The 25,817-nt window shown below is 40.3% G+C and overlaps 1 protein-coding gene across 1 annotated transcript in view; it reads right to left on the bottom strand.

Moving 5' to 3' along the window:
- fbln2 (fibulin 2) overlaps positions 1–17,614 on the bottom strand; it is a 41,112-nt gene extending 23,498 nt beyond the window's left edge. Inside the window, exons 1-4 of the mRNA XM_037683966.1 lie at positions 16,354–17,614; positions 5,274–5,388; positions 4,913–5,042; positions 278–458 (exon numbers count right to left, since the gene is read on the bottom strand). Coding sequence (XP_037539894.1) covers positions 278–458; positions 4,913–5,042; positions 5,274–5,388; positions 16,354–17,611 — 1,684 coding nt within the window. The 5' untranslated portion in view covers positions 17,612–17,614. The remainder of the gene's footprint in view (positions 1–277; positions 459–4,912; positions 5,043–5,273; positions 5,389–16,353) is intronic.
- Between the last annotated feature and the right edge of the window lie 8,203 nt (positions 17,615–25,817).

The following is a 25,817-nucleotide window of genomic DNA, read 5'->3' on the forward strand; positions in this document are numbered from 1 at the left end:
TATATATATATATATATATATATATATATACTAAATATGTACTAAAATAATCTACTACTTACTACTTGTACTAGTATTCCTACTTGGCAGTTTTTCACTTATCACGGTTCTTCAGGGTACAGATCCCCGCGATAAACGAGAGACTGCTGTATTTGAGAGTGCATTTCCTCTGGCATCCATCAGGAGGTGCTGCAGCACTCGTTGTACCCCTACTTCCTACTGCCTTGCATCCCTCCTTATCAGCTTCTCTTTTGTGTGTTATCATTTAGGTGAAGACCTTTTCTCGGAGGCGGAGTGGATTCCAGAGCAGGCCTCTCTCTGACGGTGTGCCTCCCCTCCTCCCCCTCACAGCAGCTCAGAAAGACGTGTCGGCAGTGGAAACCCATGTGCTGGTGGGCTTCACAGCGATGGCCTGCTTTGAGGAACTGCAGCCCAAGCGAGCAGCAGCCACAGCACTCCTGCAAGTCAGACAAACAATGCTGGATGATGGCGTTTTATTTAAATCACTTTACATAAAAAGTAAACAACATTTTACAGAAAACAAGACTTGCTTTAACCACTGCAGCTCTTTAAGTGCTAGCTTTAATATGATGACCAGTGTGATTGCCTCTTCTGAATCGTGTTTGTATTAGTTTGAGGTCAAATGTATAAAAGCACCACCTTTTGAACTGAAGGTTTATCACAGCAGTAAAAAACTGCAGGTGAAATCTTTCTGACTGCAGTACGCCCTGGTTTTTGTCAGTCCTTGTCGGATTATCTGTGCTCACTGTAGGACTAGCTCACCAGCATGATTTCTCTGTGCGTTCTCCAAGTATGTTTGACCCAAGTGTGTTCCTGGTCTTCGGCTGGGATGAGAATCAGCACCTCCAAATCTGAGGCCATGGTCCTCAGTCGGAAAAGAGTGGATTGCTCTCTTCAGGTCGAGGGTGAGGTTCTGCCTCAAGTGGAAGAGTTCAAGTATCTCAGGGTTTTGTTCACAAGTGAGGGAAGAATGGAGCATGAGATTGACAGACAGATTGGTGCAGCATCTGCAGTATTGCAGATTCTGTGCCGGTCCTTTGTGGTGAAGAGGGAGCTGAGCTGTAAGGCAAAACTCTCCCTTAGAGATAGGGTGAGAAGTTTAGTTATTCAGGAGAGACTTGGAGTAGAACACTGCTACTCCACGTCGAGAGGAGCCAGTTGAGGTGGTTCGGGCATCTGGTAAAGGTACTTCAGGCATGTCCAACTGGGAGGAAACTCCAGGGAAGACCCAGGACACATTGGAGAGACTATATATATCTCGATTGTCCTGGGAACGTCTTGGAATCACCCCAGAAGAGCTGGAAGAGGTGGCTGTGTAAAGAGATGTCTGGACCTCCCTGCTCAAGCTGCTGCCCCCAGGATCCGACTTCGGATGGATGGATGGATGGCTGGCTGGCTGGATGGCTGGCTGGCTGGCTGGCTGGCTGGCTGGATGGATGGATGGATGGATGGATGGATGGATGGATGGATGGATGGATGGATGGATGGATGGATGGATGGATGGATGGATGGATGGATGGATGGATGGCTGGCTGGATGGATGGATGGATGGATGTATCTTGTATTACATTTATGGTAATAACATTTTAGGTTCCTATAATCATTAATTACTCTCAGAATAGTTTACATTATCATACATACAAGATTAATTTGTTTTAAATAAATGTTTCAGGACGATTTAATCATTTCTCTACAAAAGGTTAAAGCTGCCACCTCACAGCAAAAAGGTCTGAAACCTTTCTGTGACCATGCACATGTGGGATTTCTCCAGATATTTTCATCCACAGGTCAAAAAACGTGCATATTAGATTGACTGGAGACTTGAAATTGTACTTGGGTGCAAGTGTGAGTGCACGGTTGGGCTCTGTGAGCGACTGTCCAGGGTCCCCACCTCTCATCCTATGACCTCTGGAGATGGTCTCCTACTCCCATCGTTGCCAAACAGGATCAAGCGAGTAAATATAACAGATGGATGCATAAAAATGATCCAGGCGGTACTAATTGGACTATCAGCAGGAGCCATAATAACATTTCATCGACCACCGCTGTTGTTTTACTTATCAGTTATCAGTTTATGTTTAGAAAATGAATTGACACTTGACATTTCTATTTGCTGAGGTCTGCTCTGAAGATAATGAAGTTTGAAGGACTAGAAATCCTCCAGAGCGATATGTGCTAAATTAAAAAGAATAATGATGTGGTGAAAGAAAATCATCACAACAGTAATCCTCTGTGGAAATCCAGACTAAAGTTTCTCGCTGCAGACTAATCGCTTGCAGAGGTGCAGTCGTTGTCATGACGAGTCATTTACATCGATGCAGCTTGTGTAGGTGTGTGCTTCCAGTCATTGTCTGAAGAAAATCTTTGACATGAATTGGTGGAGATATTCTTAAAAAGTTAAAAATATATGTGAGTTTTGGTTTTGGAAATCGAAACCAAAAGGGCAATTATTACCAACCATTCTTTCTTAATACATGAAAAATGGTTAAATGAGGAAATTGATGGTTAGGTACTGAACCTGACACAGTGTCTATACGAAGGATTTAAAGGAATGTGTACTGAACAAAGGATATTTAAATAGTGTTATATCAGGGGTTAAGTAGTAAAAGTTCACATTTCTAACACATATGTAAATGAAACTAGCCTTCCTTAAAGAGATGCATGGCCGGCCTCCTTCATGCCAGAGTTTTGGACTAAAAACATCTTTTGTGAAGCAATGACAGTTGTAGCCATTTTGATAAACCTAGAAAATGACATTATGTTCTATGGAAAATGTTGTGAATGATTCTCAGTTACCGTAGTTTTCGCTGTATAAGTTGCAGTTTTTTGCATAAATTAGCAGGCCTGCGACTTATACAGCGAAGCGACTTATTTATGTTCCCCCCCCCATATTTATAAACCAATTTTTGTCTGAGATCTGAGGATTTAATTCATTCTGACATGGAAAATATTGAACATATTGTCAGACATAGGGGGCCCTCAACTAATATTGCAAGCGGCAAGCCAAGTGTCTCATTAATAGGTAAAAGTGGCTATTAATGAGACACTTGGCTTGCCATAGCAGCCACCTTCATCTCGCTCCAGAACTCCTGGAGCAAACGTCAAATCAGCTGCATTTCGTTGCGCCGCCCAGGAGAAATGCAGCTGATTTGACCATTAAAGTGCATTTATTAAGTAAAAGTTAGACTGAGACACACCTTTACTATAAAGTTGAGCAAACAAATAATTGTTTTAGGTGCTTATCTTGTTAAATTTCGAAGAAATGCACAGCAAGTCCTCCCTCTGCACGCTCCTGCAGCTGTGAATCGGCTTTTGAAATGAAGATGATTTGACCGTTAAAGTGCATTTATTAAGGAACATTTAGACTGAGACACACCTTTACTACAATGTTGAGCAAACAAATAATTGTTTTTAAGTGGTAATTTTATTAAATTCTTGTTAAAGTCCTCCCGTGCACGCTCCCGCAACCATCATTTGGTAGCCAATTGATTTTTAGCACAACACAGGCTCACGTTTCCGGGTGGTCAGCGGTGACACATAATAGATGCGTCTTATATGGCTAAGTGACATATTTATGTCTTTTTCCACTTTATTAGACATATTTGGACTGATGCGACTTATACGGTGGTGTGTTGTGTACGGCGGCAAGTATGGCATTACCACTTCAAATTTTAGCTCGATAATTATTCAATTGTAAGACTTTTAGCCATTTTCTGTTGGTTAATGTGGATCAACTCTGACGAACTTCATAGACGTACATCCACATCTATAGATATTACTTTGTGAAGCTTTCATGAATATCTTTATATATTTGATAATAGACAAACAGGGTTGACTCCTATGGAAAACAATGTCATTTTAAGCAAAGATCTTATTTAATGAGTAGCGTCAATACTTAATTTAACCCAGATCTTTCCGGAACAGGATCCGGGAAGTTTTTAATTTTGACAGGGTGCGTTCCGGTAACTGTTTGCTTGGATTTGGTAACTCTCAGGCTTACTAATAACCAAGTTATGAACAAATATGACTGCCTTGAAATAACAAAACTCATATTGGAAATGTAAACTGAAAATAATTACATAAACACTCATTTTAAACACAACAGCCACTTACGAGCATATGAGCTGCCTCTTCAAGTGGCATTTCCCCGCTACCCTTAAAAAATCTCCGCCCCTAAAAGAGTGGTGGGGTGAGTGCCGAACTAACCAGGCAGTTGTACGCGGGCAGGCGCCTGGACGTTTCACATGTGGAGTCGAACAACAACGAGCAGGGACAGTATTGGGCTCGGAACTGTCCAGTAATGAGTGGGGGTAAGCTGCTTGACAGAAGTGTAGTGTTTACAAATGTAGTTAAATGTAGATGTTTAACCAGTTAAAATACACCTAAATGCAGGATATCACATCTACTTTATTCAAAATTTTGTGGGAAAAACACGCCCCCCCCACCCCGCCCACTATTTGCATTCCGGCATTGATCAGTTTACAAATTAAGCCCCGAGTAGAGTTATACCTGTATGTTGTAAACGACTCTCAGCTACCACTACACCAAACTTTAGCTCAAAATCTGTCAAACTGATTGAATCACAGCCGTTTTGTGTAATTTCTAATTTTTGTTGTCTGTGGTTGCCATCTTGAACTGGGTTGAGTTGGAATGGACAACCAACCAGTGATACCTTTGAGAGTTTATTTGAAATTCTTCCTCTGGTTTATAAAATATTTTGCTAACAGGCAGTCAAAGCAACACCCACAGGCAGCTTTTTAAATGTCTGCCTTTCATTGTGCTGGACTGTAAATAATTGTTCTATTATTTTTTGGAAAACTGAACCATCAGATGTACCCTGCTCATGTTTAAAGTTCAGAATATGTGAAGCTCTTGTTGTCATCATACTTGCCTTGTAGGAATCTATCCCACATTCCCTGCCAGAGTCCTCCTCACACACACTTCCTGCTCTGGCTGCATTAATTCCTGCCGAGCACCGGCTTTCTTTCAGGGAACCGAAGCAGCACTGTTGTTGGGCAGTCCTGATGGAGACGGGCACACACATTAGAAACGGACTGCAAGAGGAACGGCATCTTCACCTGAGGTTTGCTGCAGGACTACAATCCAAAGGTGAAATTCAAATGGTAGGTTTAATCAAAGTTCTGAAGATGAAGTGTAATTAATCTAGCATGAAAACCAGTTCTGTTTCATTTCTCAAGATAACCACTTTGTTGTTAGGTTCCAAGCACGAGCGCTATACGTAATGGGCTCACCAGCAAATGGAGTGCCGGTCTTTTGTGGGAGGCTCCATGTCGCTGCAGTGGCCATTAGCTGAAGCCCATTTCTCTCCGGTCTCACAGCAGCTCTTCACCAGCTCCCTGACAGACACTGGAACCAAACAGAAACATTAAAACCTGCACTTCACCTTCTCATTGCAGCCAGTGTTTCAGAACAATAAAAAACAACAACATGGATGTTAAACTTGTTAAACTTTATCTTCTTAATCCAGTAAAGTTCAGTCAGGTCCTACGGACGGTTTCTTTTTTGTTGTTGCAACATTTCGTCCTTTATCCAAAGGACTTCATCAGTCCGAGGAGCCACAACAAACTCAGTCCCATAAGCAGCACCATCACATAGTGGACCAACCAGCTTGATGGTGATAAGATGGTTTCTGGGGCCCACCTCCTTCCCCGTCGACTACTCTGAGGCAGCCATAGCCAAAGTGGTTCAAAACATTAAAGTTCATGCTCAATAATCCAGGTATAAATTCAAACAAAGTTAAATCAGATCTTCTGGATGGTTTCTTTTTCTGTTGACATTTTTTCGTCCACTATCTTATCACCATCAAACTGGTTGGCCCATTATGTGATGGTGCTGAGACTGAGACTGATGAAGTCCTTTGGATGAAGGCTGAAACATTTCAACAAAAAAATAAAACAAACCGTCCAAAGGACCTGACTGAACTTTATTGGACTTTTTTTAACCTGGATTATTGAGCATGAACTTTGATATTCGTCTTCTTAAAAATAAAAAGGTTTGACGTAGAATTTAAATTTGATGTCTGGTATTTGAAACAGAAGCGAGCCTTCACTTGTTTTCTGGGACACTTGCTCTCATTTTAGGTGCCAAAGAAACAATAAAAGAACAAAGAAAAGAAGAAGCAGAAATAAACAACAAGTTGGATTTGAGGTTTTTCTTTCAGACATAAAGACACAACTTAATTGCTGAGCAGAAGTAAGAAAAACAAACCTATAACATTACTTTTTGAGTGAAACAGTTTAGTGGATCAAATGCCACCTCCAGAGTCACGCGGTTTAAAAAAAGGTATTCCTCAAAGCTTTGGGCTGTTGACATAAGAACTTTAAATGAGAGCAGAAATCACATTGTACAAAAACAAAAATCATGTTTTCATTCCTAAATACATGACATCCAGCACTTCTGCGTTTTGGTGAAATCCCTCCTCTTCACATAACTTCATAATAAAGCATCTGTGCCAGCTGTGCATCTAAACACGTCCCTTTGAACTTGTGTGAAAGTTTATTAAAAGACAGAGAGCATAATTATTCCCCATCATTCTTTTTGCCTCCCATTCATTTTCTCCTTCTCATTTGTTAGGTACAGAGACAAATTTTCTCCAGGTGTTGCTGCTGGATGAAGTCACGGAGCACAGACCTCAGCTCCAGGTTTTCAGAGGGGTTGTTTCTGTGTATGGGAAATATTCTTTGGGACAACTTTCAATTAAGCTTGGTTAGAAGTATTTTTCATCCGGCTAATAAATAATTAGCTTATTGTTTTTTGAACAAAAGGAGATTTTGAAATATATTTTAGTTTCGACCTTGTAAAGTCGAGTGGAAATGTTATGAACATTAGTATCTTACCTGCTGTAGATAGCTCTTTGAACTAGAAGAAATGGAGTTTAATTCTGACTGGACCATTGGGGCCAAGATGGATTGCTGCCAGATTAAATCTAATTTAATCCTAAAATTGTTACAGCATCTGAACACTATTTTATATTATTTTACCCCTCTGTTTTTTCCATGTGACACAGTTATTGCAGAAGAAATATTCAGATGGTCCTGCTGGATGTGCACCAGAAGTGCTACAGCTAGTTGCCGCTGCCACTTTCTGTACTTGCAATAAACTATAGAATCCCATGAAAGTATCTGTGTAATCTTAAAGTGATTTAAAGATTTACAAAATAGTTTTAACATGAACCACTAAGACATTTTTGTCTGGGGGTTTTACAACATCAGCAATCCTCTTTGATCTGGGCCCCACTTAAACGAGCTGTTAGCTCATCAGTCAATGAGCTCATCAATAAATAAGCCATTTCTACAATCTGAGGTCATTCAAAGACCTGTCTACAACAGGTAGGACATTTGTTCACAGCTTTTCTGCAGAACCCCACTTCAAAAGATCTGAAGCCATGATGATACTCAGATGATACTCCTCTGTTCCAGACCTGTCATTATCTCAGTCCATTATACTGACATTACCACCAGATTCATTACTTTTAGTCAAAATCCAAAACTGGTGACATCACACACCCTGAAAATATCCTGTGCAGCTAGAATAACAAGCAAAAAGGCACCTGTCAACACGTGTGGAGGTGTCATGATGAAGTGCGTGGCCTCTAATTGATGCTGTTTCTTCTGTTTTGGTTGGTGGACATGGCCGTTCAATTACGACACAAATGCATTAAAACTTGATTCGTTTCTGAAAGCGTGCCTTAGCTCGTGTGTGTTTGTAATTAGAGAGCTCAAATGGAGGTGACACAATGCCCCCCTCCATTTTCAGCATGAGTACTTGCAGAAATATTTTCTTTTAAAGCCCATAATGACTGTCCAAGAACAGCTGGCTGTGATGTAACAAGGAGGCCTCCAGTGCATGCACCACGAGTTCATCACCCAAACATTCAGTTTTTAACCGTTGACAGATTCTACCTTCACTTCACCAGTTTCATTCAGCAACATCTGCTGCTAAACTCCATCAAAGCACTTTCCCATCTTATAAATGCTAAATGGATTTAGAACTATAGAGCTTTCTAGCCAGCCAGGCAACTGAAAGACCTTCACAACACAATCTGTGCCCACACTTCCCCATCCACACACTCGAATACAGCACTGTACTACATCTCAGGGCTAATCCGAATAAATCAGAAAACTTTAAAATAAATGGATGAATTAATTTTATCAATGAGACTTAAGGATACGTTGAAAATTTTTGGACAAAGATAGGCCAGGACTTTTATTTTTGCCTAGTAAGCCATTATTTGTGTTTTCTGAACTGGATTGAACCTTGAAGACTCCAAAAAGCAACATATAAAGTTTTGTGCATATTTTAAACAAACTAATATTTTCTCACAAGAGCTGGTTTTGCAGAAAGTATGTCTCGTACTTCCAGAAGATATCAGGGAGTCGTGCTACAACTTTATCTAATAGATAATGGAAGAAAATCCTGAACATGTTTTTTAGATTATCTGTCTGAAATTAAACTTTCTTTCTCTGTTCAACAAAGTTCAGTCAGGTCATCTGGTCTGTTTCTTTTTTGTTGAGACGTTTCATCCAAAGGATTTCATTAATCCAAGGAGCCACAAACAAACTATGTCCATAAGCAGCACACTCCCATAGTGGACCAACCAGTTTGCTGGTGATAAAATGGTTTCTGGGGCCGCCCTCTCCCCCGTCGACTCCTCTCAGGCAGCCATAGCCAAAGTCGTTCAAAACATCAAAGTTCATGCTCAATAATCCAGGTAAAAATCCAACAAACTGGACGACTTCTTTTTTGTTGCGATGTTTCGTCTTTCACCCAAAAGACTTCATCAATCTGAGACGCTACAAACACTGAACCACTTTGGCTATGGCTGCCTCGGAGGAGTCAACGGGGGAGAGGGTGGGCCCCAGAAACCATCTTATTACCAGCAAACTGGTTGGCCCACTATGTGAGTGTGCTGCTTGTGGGACTCAGTTTGTTTGTGGCTCCTTGGACTGATGAAGTCCTTTGGATGAAGGATGAAATGGCTCGACAACAAAAAAAGAAACCGTCCAGAGAACCTGACTGAACGTTGTTGGATTTTTTAATCTGGATTATTGAGCATGAACTTTGATGTTTCTCAGGTCACTTTGTTCACCTTTGATTGCTCAATGTAGCCCACTCCTGCTGTAGAGTCTAATCAGGGCTTTAGATCACATTCATACCCCGATGGGACACATCACGGGTAATGAGGGGTTCAGTGTTTTACCCAGGGTCCCTTCATGTGACTGCACGGTGGAATCAAACCTCCGACTCGCTCGTCTCTCATACAGCTGCCCTAACCGGTGAACCACAGCCGCCTTATCGTGCCACATTCTGTACATTTCACCGAGTGTTTACAAACCGGAACATGAGGAGTTCGCTCCACTCTTGCCAAAAGCAAACCAACCATTGATTTTGGAGCTGATAAGAATAAAAGCCAACACATTCCTCTCTAATTTGATGGTTTTCAGGTTCAAAAGTTCAAAAGGGAATTTCCTGCTTTAGAATATTTCAGTAGTGAAGCCTAAATGAAAGAGCTTTCTGTGAAAGGGTTGACTTTCTTTATAATTGCATGAAAGCACTTCTGCTCAGATTGGGTGTAGCATTAAAGGGCTGCATGTTGGTTACTCTTTTACTGTGGGTGTCTTTATGAGTGGTTTTCTTCATCTGGAGCAGATGTGTGCTGTATGTTTTGATTTCTAAACATGGGTAAATTTGCATCGGCTGGTTTTTCATTAGCGACATGCCGAGGATGGAAAACACTGCTAAAAATTACAGCAAACGACCAGGAGCTCTAGATTAACGAGAGTGAGCCATCATCTTCAAATGGGTCTTCAAAGCTGCCGTACAGCAGGAGTGAAGTCGTGCAAGACCAGCTCTGGAATTCACCGTCCTCTTTCATCAGACGCAAAACTCCAACCCATTCCAACGTGCAGCGTGTTCGGACAAATGTTGTTGATGCAAACAAGTACGCTTTAATTCACCTCATCTTGATGATCGTTGCCTGCCAAAAGCGAAAGTGCAGCAGCCGTGTATGTACTCGTTTCTTAGTCTGTTAGCAAAATATATCATGTAACACTTAATGTTTTTGTATGATACCTCCAAATAATTTATGAATACTCATCTATAACTTATCAACTTTTGGAAGTAAGCACACTCAAGATGTCGCCACAGAAAATAAATCTTAGCACCCACAAAAATGGCTATAAATCAATCAGATTTTCAGATACTGCGCTAACATTTGGCGTGGTAGTAGCTGAGAGTGATCCCCAAGTTGTACTTGGAGCATTAATTGATTGAGTGAGATCTTTGGTTAAAACTGCCAAGATTCAACTCTGTCTGCATGTTAGCAAACGTATTTTATAAACCGCTTTGATGAAACTTTCAGAAAGTAATAAATGGTTATACTGTAGTTCTTCAGATTAACTTTTAAAGTCAGCCTGATTCAAGATGGCTGCCACAGCCAACTGAGCATAGAAAACAAAATATCTGTTATAATTCCACCGATTTGCTGAAGCTTGGTGTGGCGGTAGCTGACAGTCATTCACAGCTCATACTTGAAGCACTAACAGTACACGCGATATCAATGTCGCATGAGATTGCAGATAAGGTTATTTTCTAGGTTTGACCAAAGTAACAACAACGTTGTCATTTCCCAACGTAACATCAAGGTTCAAGGTTCTTTATTGGCATTCGCATCACGTGTGGTACATGAGGTGGAACAAAATTGTGTAATCAAGGTCCCAGTTACACCCCAAAAATAGTAAAAATATAAAGTATAAAAAAAACAGTAAATAAGCTATACACTAAGGTATGCAATAAATGAACGCTAAACAATAAAGATATACGCTAAACACGAATAATGTACAATAAAATTCAATTTCAATTCAATTCATTTCATTTATATAGCGCCAAGTCAAAACAGAAGTTGTCTCAGGGCACGGAACAGAAACATTCATATATACTGTATATAGAATAATGATTTAACATTATGTATCTGAGGAGCAGACTGCTTTGAATTTAACTCCATCACAGAACTCTCATCTTGAACAAGCATGAAGGCGACAGTGGAAAGGAAAAACTCCCTCGTGAGGAAGAAATCTTTAGCAGAACCAGGCTCAGATCAAGCAACCATCTGCTTCGACCGGCTGGATTTGAGAGGAACGGATACACAATGGCAGGTCAAGAATCACATGTTAACATAGAAATATCAAATGAAAACTATTCAATTTTAACAATTCATTTAAGGAAATTAGGTCAATTTGTCCTCCAGTAGTCTAAACCTATAGCAGCATAACAAGCCAACCCTAACTATAGGATTTATCAAAAAGGAACGTCTTAATCCCAGTCTTAAAACTGGACAATGTGTCAGTCTTACGGACAGAAACTGGAAGTTGGTTCCACAAGAGAGGAGCCTGATAACTGAAAGATCTTCCTCCCATTCTGCTCTTAAAAACTCTAGGAACCACAAGTAAGCCTGCAGTCTGAAAGTGAAGTGCTCTGTAAGGAAAATATGGAACAATAAGATCTTGAATATAAGATGGAGCTAGGTTGTTGAGAGCTTTGTAGGTTAGAAGTAAGATTTTAAATTCAATTCTGGATTTGACAGAGAGCCAATGGAGAGAAACTAAAACTGGAGAGATCTCTCCTACTAACTTCAGTTAAGACTCTGGCAGCAGCATTGTGGACTTTTTAAAGAAGTATTTGGACACCCATATAATATAAAATACTACGGTACATTAAACAGCAGCCCAAACATGAGTCTATAGTGAGCAGATGGGTATGAATGCAGCAACATAAAGACAAGAGATCAGCAGCATGGATAATCAGCAGCGCAGATAAGTCACATATCACCATTGAAAGTGGCATTACAGTGATTTTTTTCCCCTTACAGTTATCCTGGTTAGGGATTTATGAGTCTAACAGCTTCAGGGTAGAAGCTGTTCCTCAGTCTAGTGGTTCTACACTTAATGCTCCACAAACTCCTGCCTGAGTGGAGCGGGGCTAAAAGTGTGTGTGCTGGGTGAGTGGGGTCCTTGAGTCCTTTAATACTAAGATGATTTCAGTATTAAACTTTGGCATGAAAGGCAGTGGGTGAAACCTTGAATTTTTGGAGCTAGGATTGTGGGTTTTGGCCTTTTTTAAAGTTCTTGTTTAGTTCAAGGTAATGATTGATGTTCACTAAATAAATGGGTGGAGGTGCGCAACAGATGAGGTGATTACTAGGAAGACTGGGAAACCAGCAGACTCACAGGAGATGGGTAATCACAAAAAAATCATGAGGGAACAGGGAGTAGAGCCTGGCAATCAAGCGATAACAGTGCTCTCATTCATCACAAGAGTATTATGCTACTAACAGGTACAGAGCCCAAGAAATCTTATACCGGGTCAGCTTAGCATTGAGAACCCAAAACAACCCCATCCCCCTACATCTGGCTGCAAAGGAAGAGCAAATGAGCTACAAACAGGACAGAAAAACTTTTAACCCACATTAAAAGAAACCCACGTATGTTTGGAATAAAAGACCATATGCTTGTTATTTATACTTTCTCTCCCTTTCCTGTACAAATAACTTTGACATCCTGTGCTAACAGCATTGATAAGAAACATTAGTCAAGGCCTGTATCAGCCGGGCCTTTCCTGTTTGTTCTTGAATGCATTACCACTCTGGAAAACCTTGCTTTGGAGTGTGTTTTCATCCTGTAAAACCACACAGCAGTGAGTTAATCCCAATAAAAGACAACTTTTAAGGATTACTTGTGAAACTCTGTATACATTTGGAGATGAATAAATGAACAGGTTCATGTAACTTTTTTAAGTTCACTCCTCTGGATAATTAAGCTCACGTTTTGCTCTACTCTAAAGCTTTTTATGTGCGAGTGTGCTGAAGAGGTAGATAATGTAAAGCCCCTCATAGATACACAACATAAAAACCGGAGGGGGAGAGTGTTGAAAGGAACAAAATGTAATGACAGGTTTCAACAAAAACCTTAGGGATGTACAGCAGGTTTATTATGTACCTACTGTGGTGTTCAAATGAAACGGTCCTATGGTTTTACACATCGAGACATGCTTGATTCTTGTAAACACAATTCGAGATCAACTGCAACTAGAATATTTGACATTGTTCATTCATAAATGGCCTCACATTTACATCTAGAATACTTAGAAATACAAAGAAGTTCATGGGAGACTTGGTGACTGCAAGGTGCCACGGTCCTGTGGCTGCAAAACAAGCCCAAATCATCACCCCTCCACCGCCGTGCTTCACAGGTTGGATGAGGTGTTTGATCGGATGTAATTTTGTTTATTGTACTTTTTTTTGTTTGTTTTGCTTTGTTTTACCAAATGTGTTCATTTTTGCCATTTTTTGGGAAACATTTTAACTAGTAAAATTTGGATTGTTTGAACAGGAATGCCATCAATTGTGCATTTTACTTATTCATTATTTAGTTCATTCACAACACAGTTTATATTATATAATAAAGCCCCAGAGTACAACAAATATTTAATGTATGCCTAATATGAGAGTCCACATAACAATATAAAAGGTATTTTAAGTGATGCAATACAGTCCCCTAAGATGATAATTTAATGTAAAATATTGTATCTCTTCTTATTTTTTCTTTTAAATAAAAGCTGATAAATACATCATGTAGTATAGGCTTCTCTTGCCAGCCGGCTAATTTTGAAGCAAGAAAGACGGCTGGATCATTCTGTCGTTCCTGATTCTGATTCTGAAAGAGAACGTTAAGTGAGACAGATCAAACTCTTGTTGATGAACCTGCAACCAAGAAAATATATCAGGTATCTGACTCGAGTTAATGTATCGGCTGAAAGTGGCCCGTGGCTCGGACGACGTTTTAAAATTTGGGCTCCTTTTGATAACTGAATTCGACACCCTTCTGCATGCTTCATCCCTGAAAAATGTTTGTGCATCAAACCCAAAAGAACTGGAAACATGAAGCATCAGATTGCTTGACTTAAAGTACCTAGAACTAGTGCGCCATTCATCAGGTACAAATTTTTCCTGTCGACACATTTTCATTGTGTTCCATCATTTTAGTCTATAAATTCGTTGCATCTTGGCTTGATTACTCTGAAAACAGAAACGGTGGAAAAATGGGATTTCTCTTCTAGCCTTGCTCCACTAATAACCCTCCTCATGCTCGAATACGGACATGATTATCCTCATATTCTCCAACAGCTGAGCTCTCTTTCATGATGCAGAGGCTGGAGTGGAAGCAGATGATACAGTTATTACACTAATGTGTGACAGAGACACACACGACGTCTGTGTAGTGCTTTAAAACTGCAGGAAACAGATAAATCATCCGGAACATGTTTGAACAGCTTAAGCATGTTTGACTTTTGAGCTGTGACTTTAACTTTGACCTAAAACTCACTCAGGATCTCCATCAGTTCAGACCCTGAGTGTGTTCTGCAATGATTGGTCCCTCTGTTTTTAACGCCGTGTCATCAGTAATTAAATAAATGGATGAAAGTGACACACATAGGCCTGTCACGATAACTAATTTTGCTGGGTGATTAACTGTCTCAGAAATTACTGCGATAAACGATAATTTTGCTTGAAATTTGATAATAATTATTAACTATTGCCAAATTTAAGAAGAAATGTTTAATTTGTTTTGAGTGTAGTGCCTTTTTTGACCACTGGATGGCAGTTTAAGACTATCTGAACCGAAGGAAGGATAGTGAGGGAGCGAGCAACGTCTCTTTAAGAAAAATGGGAGGGAGGCCCCTTGACGTGACATGGGCTGTTTCTCGTTCCTGTTCTTTGGTTCTCAAAATGGTGGACGCTCGGTGTGGTTTGAGCTCTTTAGCATAGGCAACATTTTTCAGTCAGGTCATCTGGACAGTTTTTTTTTTTTGTGCTGAAACGTTTTGCCTTCCATCCAGAAGGCTTCATCAGTCAAGGAAACACACAACAAAACTGATTTTTCCCCCAACATCTTACTCCAAAGTGGAACAAACCAGTTCTGCTTGTGATAAGATGGTCTCTTTGGTACGCCCCTCCTCCTTTGCCGGCCCTCTTCCTTGTTGACAGTCTTGTCAAACTGGTTGAAAACAACAAGTCCAGATGAACTGACTGAAAAATGTTGGATTTTATACCTGGATTATTGAGCATAGACTTTGTTCTTTAGCATAGCATTTTTCACACAAAGCTTTTATAAAAAATAAAATAAACAAGTTCTCAGCTTCTTTTTGCAGAGAAAAACAACATTTTAGACAAAGGCACAGGTTCCAACCATGAATTTTGGAGCTTTGACAAGACGGAGGTTTATTCCCGAGGTCGGCTTGTTAGCTTAGTTTCTCAGCTTAGCTGCTTTTAACGATCCAAAAATGTGATTTTGGACGGTTAAAACAGATTTTAAAGAGAAAGGAGACAGGGAGGGGTCAGTGAAGAGCACCGGAGTTGAGCCTTTTGTCATCCAGTGTCTTCAGTAGAGAGAGAGAGACATGAAGAAACGATAAAGCCGATAAATGAAAATGAGGTCGATAATTTTCATTTATCATGCGATTAATTGATTTAATGTTTATCACGACAGGCCTAAGCACATTCTTTGAATTACACTTTTAATGAAGAATATGTGTCTCAGTTCCTACCACACCAGGTCATAGCCATTTTTTTGTGATTGCAAAAGTTCACTTAGCCATGGCAGCCATCTTAAACTGGGTTGACTCCAAAAAGTAATCAGTTGTAGATGGACACGTGTTGATACTTTCTGAGAGTTTCATTATAATTCATCCACTGGTTCATGGGATATAACAGGCAGGGCAAAGACATTATTGCCCTTTTGCCTTCAGCAGCAGACGTTATTACTTAAACCTCCCTGGTGCAAAACACAAAAAGGCGACGTAGTTATCAGCTGCTTCTACGTCATCAAATACAGATTAGACATAAAATATGAAAATGGTGCTTTATTTTACAGTTTACAAACCTCTGGAGGAAAGAGCTTTCTCTAAATTTCTATTGCTCCATATATAGTCAGTGTTTTATTTTTCTGGGGGAAAATGAACAAGTGCTATCTCAGAAAACAGCTTTTCCCTGAACAATAGTTTATTGTTTTGTTTTTTTACTTCTTTGGCTCCCTGCCAGTTTAAAGTAAGTGATAATTTGTTCTTCAAAAGGCCGGATGTGGGAGCTGCACTAAAGGTCAGTTCATCAATGCTTTCTAATGAACGCTTCTTTGTTGGGAGTCGTATGGATGTAAACTGCTTGTGCTTTGGATTTCGTTTAAATCAAACTGCTTTCAGACTCTTGCGTCAACATTTACAGGCGAACAGATGCGACTGATTAGAAAATGCCAGAGTTACCTTCTGTGCCTTCCTCCTCTTCATGAGGCTGGTAGTTGTGGAGGGTTAGCGGTTGTCTTTGAGGCCCCTTGCTGTCCTGCTTCCTGATCGGAGCTCTGCTGGTGGGACTGAAATTGACTTGAGGGTATGATCTCCGTTCGTCGTTTGCGAGCTGGTTCCTGTGCTCCACTTGCACTTTCTCTTGCTGGTTGATGAAATGGGAGCGGCTGTGGTTTCTTGCACGTTTACCCGGACTTTGCTTCTGCGGGTCAACGTGCCCGACCTTCAAGTTTCTGTGACTGTTGTGTCTCGTGGTCTTGTTTTCAGTTCCCTGCTGTGGCCTGTGGCTCCGTGTGTCCACTCTCTGTGTGGCTGCAGTTGGTAATAGTGTTGATGCACCGCTAAGAGCCCCTGTAGTGACTGAATCCACGATTTGTTTAACTTTATCCTCAGTGTGTGTCACTGTATAATGGCTTTTCTCCCTCAGCTCGTTCCTCTCGTTTGCATGAGAGCTGGTCTCGGGGTAGGCTAAAGGTACTGTTGTAGAGTGCGGTGATTGGGCCAGATTTTGAGTAGTGGAAGATGTCTGCTCTGCCAGCATGGCGTCATAATCCTCTGAGCCAAAACTGGGTGGATCCTGCTTATACAGGGGAAGAGTGATTTCTGGTGCAAACTTGGACAACGGTTCTGCGAGGGTTCCTTGTCGGGTGTCGTGACTGCTGCTAACGTCTCTCAGACGGCTGCTGTTCTCAGTGGGCTCATTAACGCCACGAAGGTCACAGCCGGGGATGGGTGAGCACATTAACCTGCCCCCTTCGTTTGGACAGTGGCAAACCTGGCACTGGTCCACCTGAAAGGAGTGTCCCGCCTCATACTTCTTGTTGCCATGGGTACAGCCGAGGCGACCACACTGCGGACATCCATCTGCAGGTTGTGAAACATCAACGCAGTTGGCGGGGATTTCTGGGCATGGAATAAAGCGACAACTTATCTTCCCTCCTCCTTGAGGACAGGAGCATTCCGTGCTTCCGAAATCCACAAAGTAAGACTCCCCCTCTGGGACTTTCCCTTTCTGGAAACCTGCTTGGACGCAGTCGTAAAACTGGTAGCCCTCACAGGCGCAGCCGCTTCGAAGACACTTGGGACAGCAGGCACCGTTCTCTAAAGTCGAGTCAATGCAGTTCTGCAGATCTGGACAGGCTACACCTGTGCAGTCTGTCTGACTCAGACAGATGTCCACGCATACAACCAACAGGCAGAAACATACTAGTGGCTGCATTTTGTTTAAAAAAAAAAAAGAAAAGAAAAGTCAATCGACTTGATTGCAGATGGGAAGGAAACCAGCGTCGTAGCCTGTGAAAATAAAGAGCCATTATTTGGTATTCAGCTCGATAAAAATCAGTGTTGTGGTTTTCAAACATTATCAGAATAGTTTTATTTTAATAACCCGGCAGCTTTGATTTGATCACCTGCCAAACGTACATTTTTCCATGCCTGCTGCTTCGACGCCACAGGAGAGGAAGGTCATGGTTTGTTTTGAATTGCGCATGGAAATTTGGCAAACTAGATTGTTCAAGACAGATGTTAAACAACAACTCGACCAAAATGTCTAAACCTTAAAGCAATAAAATTAACAGTGCTGTTAACAATGTAAAAACTAGAGAAACTATGGGATGTATTCTCCTCTGGTTGGTGCTTTGTTTAATCCAACAGTTTCCTAAAGTCACCGGTGGAGAACAAGTTGTTTATTTTTACTGAATTCTCAATGAACTAAATGGAGTGAAAACCTCCGGAGCTTTTTCTTTTGTGTGTGTGTGTGTGTGTGTGTGTGTGTGTGTGTGTGTGTGTGTGTAACGGCAGCACAAAGCTCGATCCTGTAAGTGATGTGACTTCAAGCCTTAGAGCGCATCAAAAACCAGGTGGTTTCTATTTTACTTTTCCTCTTTTCACTTCGCAGGAACCGTGTGTCATTTCCTTCCAAATCTTTGAGTTCATATTTAAACTGTAAGTTGGTTCTGAATGACAAGCTTCTTTTAAGAAAAAAAAACTAGAAACCATTTTTTTGGTTAGTTTTTTTTTTTTTTACAGGGTTTTGATTTTTCTAAGGCTTTTTATTTTTTCAAATCATATTTGTACCAGACGTCCTTGAAATAGACTCTCACCAAAATATCTGCATGCAAAGGAAGCTAGAAAATGATGTTTTTCCTCTGCTGAAACACCTCATTTACCACGATATAAAGTTATGGGACCATGCTGCAGCAGTCCTAATCCATACTTTAAAACTGAAGGAAATTTCTCAGACATTAGCTAAATCATAAATTAAATGTACAGTGGGCCCACGTGTATTGCAGGTCATCGAAATGAACAGAACATCTGGTATTTTGTTCTTCTAAATTTGGCTGCAGAACCACACAAAGTGCACTGCAGCAGCATTCAGGGAATCAATGATGCCTTTGTGTGCTCAGAGTTCAAAATCATTCTAGCAGATCTTGCAAGTCCAAAATTGGCACAAAATGATGCTTTAACTGCTGACCTCAGCTTGAAGGGTGCACAATGTGTTCATAATGTTCATATTAGGTGACAAGGGGAAAAACATCAACGATATAAAAAGGCACCATTAGTGCTGGGAGGATCTATAAAAGTCATTAAAGTTGTGAAAATCTAACAAACTCAACCCCAAAGCACAGAAACTCAGTGCTCCGTTGTCACAGCTGCTCACCAAGAGGCTCTTAACCTTTGGGGGGGTAAAACTTCTAAAATAATTTATGATTACAAACCCAGACTGTGAGTCTCCGTTTTGCACCTGAAGGTTAATCTAAATAAAATGCACATTTTATTGCTCAGATTGTTGCAACACAGAGGAACAACTGGGTTTAACTCCCCCAAACTAGTGTTACCCACGGACAGGCGCACAGCATGCAGGGTTAGTAATAATGATCTGTGCTCACGTGATGACCGCTGGGAAACAAACTGGCGCGTGCATATGTCGCTCTGTGACATGCAGAGGTGTTTACCTACAAAAGTCAAATGCTCACCTGGTTTCTTGCAGCGCTGCTGTGCCTCTGAGTGTGAGGGAAACCTGTGCGTAAAGTTTCTGTCCGGAGTGTCCCGGGAGGCTCCGAGCAGCGCGCCTCTCCTCCTCCTCCTCTTCCTCCTCCTCAGGGCGGGGCAAACTTTTATAGATGCACCTCCAACATTTTTGGAATCTTTTTTGTTGTTGTTGTTGTTGTTGTTTGTTTGCTGTCTGTGCTGCGCAAAGTTCATCTAAAACACAAGAAATGAGGAAATGTAGGTGCGTCAGTGGAAAAACGACTGAAACTCTTTGTCATTAGGTGATTTAACTCAGATATAACAAGGCCAGCTGTGATAAAGAATGTGTCAAACTCAAGGGCCAAGGGCCAGATACAGCTCTTGTTAGTTAATTTGGCACAGGAATTAATATTTTAACTGCGTTAGAACCAATGGTGTAATCTATGTGATACACCCACTAGAAAAGCTTGGGAATGTCCGTATACCCACTTAAAAGTGTCCAATGATTCAAGACCATGTCGTGTATCATTGTCAACCCATTTGGAACACTGACTTGGTTCAACCTGTCTTTTTTGTATAATTAATACTACTTACTATTTAATACTTGAACATGTTTTGCTTTGATAATGTTTTATAATTTCTTATACATATGTTTTTTTAATACAAAGCCAACTGTTGTACAAAGTTTATTCATTTATTCAAATAAAAGCATCAGAGAAATGTTGAAATGATCAATATGCTTAAAAATCAAAATAAATTAATGATTACAGTGTACTAACCAGTCTACTTTGGTTTCTAAGCACAGTATACCCACTACAAAAATGTAGACGACACCACTGGTTAGAACTGCAATCCATTTGTGACTAACTGTCTCCATCACTTGTTTGCTCAACATCTGGACTTGCTCAAGACACTGTCAGGATAATGTGAATTTGTTGCTTTTTAAAATGATTTCCTCGAGCTTGTTTTTAGATGTTTTCCCTTCGTGGTTATGTTCTGTGTTCTGGGGTTCTTGGTTGTTTCAGTTTTGATGCTTGCGTGTTTTTTTACTATCAGTTTATTTCTACAACTTGAATTTGAAGTGTGGAGTTCAGCTGCAAAGGTATTTTTTTATGATTTTGTTTTCTGTCAGATGTTTACTTGTGGTGTCCAACATTTTTCAGTCAGGTCACCTGGACAGTTTTTTCTTTTTTTGTGCTGAAACTGTCCAGATGACCTGACTGAAAAATGCTGGATTGTATACCTGGATTATTGAGCATGGACTTTGTTGTTTTCAACCAGTTTGACACGACTGTCAACAAGGAAGAGGGCCGGCAATAGAGGAGGGGGCGTACCAAAGAGACCATCTTATCACAAGCAGAACTGGTTTGTTTCACTTTGGAGTAAGCTGTTGGGGGAAGAATCAGTTTTGCTGTGTGTTTCCTTGACTGATGAAGCCTTCTGGATCGAAGGCGAAACGTTTCAGCACAAAAAAAAGAAACTGTCCAGATGACCTGACTGAAAAATGTTGGATTGTATCCCTGGATTATTGAGCATGGACTTTGTTGTTTACTGTGGTGTTTCACCTGAACAGTCTGTGTCGTCAGTTTAGTTTGTTCCTCTGCATGTCCCGTTCCTGAGTCTTGTCACACCCACTCTCACCTGTTCCAGATTGTCACTGGTTCAGGTGATCCTCATTCTCTTCATCAGCCCAGGTCTTCCTCTGCATTCCTCCTCCTTGGCAGTCTGGCATTCATGCCTCCAGTTCATGTTAATGTTCAGACAGGTCACTTCCTGCTCTCTCTTATCCAGTGAGTTTCTCTGTTAGAATTTTCTACTGTACTGCAGAGTCAGCATTTTTTTTTTCTTTCTTAGTTGTTTTTTTTATAAAGTATTTTTAAGTTTATCCAAGCTGCTCATCTCAGTCTGTACCATGGGTCCTTCTAGGAAACACGCCAACCTGGACAGACAGTCTTCTTACAGCAGTGCTACAGTTTTATTTATTTGTTACTTTTGATTTGGTGTGGGGACAAAGCTTATACACTGCTGATAAAGAGCAATACAATAAACATTAAGGTTTCTTTAAGAAACTCGCATCACTCGCCTTTCATGACAGTTTTAGATCAAGATCATTTTGTGTTGAGAAAAGACAAAAATGTTGTTTTAGTCAAATCATTAAAAACAACATTATGTTTAAATCATGCATTATTATTGCCAGACTGAGAGTCTGTCAGTGCATGTGCTGTGGATGACTCTTAGCTACTACCACACTGAATTGTGGCTCAATATTTGTAAAACTGAGTTGGAGCTATTTTTTGTTGGTTAATGTTCATTGACTGTGGTAGCCATCTTGAATTTAATTGACTAAACATCCAATGATTATTCCTTAAGTTTATTAAAAATCCAACCAGTGGTTCATGGGACATTTTTTATATAATATATTTATTCATTTTTTTAAGAGTGCTACAAAAAAAAAAATTTTAAAAACAAAAGAACACACTTTTAGACAATTGACAGACTGAGCAAAGCACGTCTGCATGTTATAAACCTGCAAAAAAACAACAACATACAAACAAACAAACAAATGCAAACTCAAACTTATTATACATATTAAAAAGTATATATCCTGGCAAACAATGAGTTTCACAAGGTTACTAAAGTTTGCGGTTCATCGCCTTTGATGTATTTCAGAAAAGAGTCCCATGTCTGGTCAAACTCAGCTCCTCTTTCTTCATTACACAGTCTCAGCCTCTCCAGGTGCAACATGTTAAACATCTCTCCCATCCACAAAGCAAATGTCGGAACAGAATCCAGTTTCCACATACGTAAAATTATTTATTTTGCTCTTACCATCCCAAAGAGAAGAGCTCTTTTCTCATACTTGTTAATTAAAGAAAGAACACCAACAGCTCCCAAGATTGCTACAAGAGGGTTGGGTAAAACACATTTTTGCCAAAAGAATCTGGAAAACATTGAAAAATAGATTTCCAATATGATTGTATTTTATTACAGTACCTAAAGGAGTGTGCCAGATTACCTGTCGTACACTTACAACGATTACATCGATGAGAAACATCAGGATATATGTTATGTAACTTTTCTTGAGAAAAAGAAAGTCTGTGGATCGTTTTAAATTGTATGAGGTTATGTCTGGCATTTACAGAACATTTATGAATATTTATTAATGGTACATTTTGCTAACAAATAGATTTAAATATGAATAATGAGAAGATTTTAAACAAAGATCTTTAGTTCTATTTTGATAACAGACAAACCACTCATGAACACATAAGATGATGTGCTGATATGAACAATTTGACATATATTACACACAAAACCTGAAGTCAAAATGTTTCTTTTAATAAATAGGGACCAAGTTTGACCCTCAGCTTGGACCAAGTTTTTAATTTTAGCCCCCTTGCGTAACTGAATGCGTCTCCACTGACTTAAATCATTTTGTATTAACACTAACAGATTGCATTGCTTTTGTCTACTGTTCATGTATTTTCTTCAAATAAACCACATGACAAATTACAAGTATCTTCAAACATCACATATAGTCAATCATTTGGAGAAAAGTTGGATACAAGCTTCATTCTAAACATTAGAAATAAATACCCTAAATATATTAATGAATTGTGTCCTGGCATGTTTTTTCCCTCTTCTGGTTTGATCTAAGGGTCACTGAGCCATTTGTGAGAATAATTAATGCCAAAGGTCTTCTTGTTGGGTGAACGGACTGATGAGTTAGGCTCAGGGGGGGGGGGTAAGAGGGTTAGTGGTCACTTTGTCTCGGGGGTCTTCCTTGAATGATCAATAACAGATGAGTCAGTGGTTTCTATTTGTTAAAGTCAAACGCAGGCAAAGCTGTGCAAGTCACGAGCCGTGCAAGTTATTTTCTGAATGCAGAATGAAGTCTTTGCGATGCACACTACAAAAACAAAATAAAAGAACGCATGTTTGATTTATGAGCACTGGGATCAAACCAAGAGAACACCAAGAAGAGCAAGTCCACAGTAGGTCAATTGTCCTCTGATCAAGTTTGACTTGCACATCAAATAAATAGACTTTTACAAGTCCAGCTTAATCTTTGGCTGGTTGTCAGAGCTTCAGTTTGTGTCGCAGCACTCATATGATCAATATCAACCTGGTCATATGAGCTGAGCGGCAGTGGAGCTGTCTGTTCCCATAAGGCTGCTTCAGCTCGGCTGCCCTGTGCTGGATATAAAAACCCTGCAATCCTCCCCTGACCATTACAAAAACTGCCAAGTCAAATCACCATTAAAGGTATTAATTTAACACAAGCACTTTTTCCACTTGTGATGTGCCAAAGATTACATAACACACATTTCCTGGGACCACCTGCTGTAATTAGGCTGTTGAAATACTCTGGAATGTTTGATTGCAATAATCACTTTAGTAATTAATTATCCCTCGTGCTGTTTCAGCCACAGCGTGTTTTGGATCTAAATTCCACTCTGTCGACAGCAGGAAACTAAATCAGCTTTCTTGAAGCAATGCTCACTTTCGTCAGGTTCAGAACATACGAGGCTCTCCAGCGCTGAAGAGCTGTGTTCATGGTGCAGGCGGAGACCGAACGGTGTGTTTCCTCCTACAGTAGTTGGCCCTGCTGATACTCGTGGGGCTTGAAACGCTCAGTGCTGTTCTGGATGTCAGGCTGTGAGATAATGTCATTTGACACACACTGATGTGGGTAAGCTAATAGCGTCCCGCGCTGTTGTAATTCTCCATTCATGCATGTTTATGTGGCACTAAAAGACTGTTCCTTTACCTTATACCAATCTGCCTTAATGGGTATTTTTAAACCAAAGTAAAAGTTTAAGACATTGACTTAACTGGTATCTTCCCAGTTCACGGTGAAGTCTTTCTTCTTTAAATGAGAGAACGTATCTTCAAGTTTTGACGTCTGTGACGGTGAAATCATTGTTTGCACGACCTCCCAGTGCAGCAGGAGTTGACGTCTGTCCATTGTCCTGCTCTTCTGCCTTTGTTTAAACAGGTGGGTTGGATTGTGTTTGTCCTAATCTTTGCTGAATCACAGAGGCAGTGTGGTCCACTGTAAGTCGAGTGGAACTCCAAAAGGACGTCAGGATGCCTGGAGACATTTCTAATCTTATTATTATAGTGATGTACAATACATCAGGATCCCAGCAAACACAAGGAGGAGGATGACTCTTCTCAGCTGTGTTCTTCTCGCTCGAAGCTAACGACCGATAAATGCTGCAAGCCTTCCAAAGGAGAGTTTTTCTTTCACACTAGGTGTTTCCTATTGCACTTCTGTGGATGCAACATGTAGAGCAAAGAGATGAGGTCTTTACAATAAATCAGCAAAGACAGGGCACCGAGGCTCTGCAGGGGTCTAACCGTAGGAAATGAAGAGCCAAATGTAACACGGTGAAAGCAACTCCCCACCTGTGTCTCGTAAAGACCTTTCAAGGTGCAGTTAAAACTTTGTCAGCTGATAAGTGCAGGAAGTTTTACTTTGAGCTATGACCTGTTAAATCTGCATCAGTAGAGCTGAATATTGAATATAAAACTGAATTGTGCTTCGTTCAACTTTTATTTATACAGGGTAGTCTCACTGAGCCACGAGTTAGTCTCATTTTCAAGAGAGACAGACAACAATATTCAACAAAAAGCAATTAAAATAAAATAAAAGTGGTTATAAAAATGGTCAAATCAAGGTGCCATAGAAAAACAAGATAAAATACTAAAAATAAGAATACATTTCCTTAGACCAAAGTTCATGCTCAATAATCCAGGTAAAAATCCAACATTCAGTCAGGTCATCTGAACGGTTTTTGCTGAGATGTTTCATCCTTCATCCAAAGGACTTCTTCAATCCGAGGAGCCACCAAACCAAAAGAAAGTGGCCAGCTTCAGATCTTTTTGTAGTATGTTACAGGTTACAGGAGCAGAGTAAGAAAAGGCCTTTTTGCCGAGTTTAGTCTGCACTGAGGTGACGCTGCAGGTAATGAAGACCAGAGAACGCACGCTGTAACTGCACTGACAATGTGACAAGTAGGAGATATATGAAGGCAGCAGACCAAGGAGTGATTTATAGATGCAGATGTGCCAGTGTGACAGTCTACGTGCAGATAGGTTCTGCTATAATTTGTGCAGCTATAAGAAATAAGGAGGGAGGTCATCAGGGCCTACAGATTTTCTAGAATCCAGACCTTTTAACAGTTTAGGAACCTCCCTGACAGAGCACAGTGAAAAGGAGAATGTAATTTACTGAGGTTTGACTTGTAGAAGTTAGAGAAGTAGGTGATTTATCATTAGAAACTGGACAAGGAACAAGAGGCAACAAAATGTCTGTCGAAACAATTTAGCATCTCATGCTTAGTTGACACAGGAGCAGAGTCAACAAATAAATGTGATGACAGATCAGAGGAATGGGAGCTGCCAGAAAGAGATTTTATAGTTTTCTAGAATCTCTTAGGGTCATTCAT

The sequence above is a fragment of the Nematolebias whitei genome, chromosome 11 (genome assembly GCF_014905685.2).
Source record: "Nematolebias whitei isolate Nwh7 chromosome 11, NemWhi1, whole genome shotgun sequence".
Classification (NCBI taxonomy): Eukaryota; Metazoa; Chordata; class Actinopteri; order Cyprinodontiformes; family Rivulidae; genus Nematolebias; species Nematolebias whitei.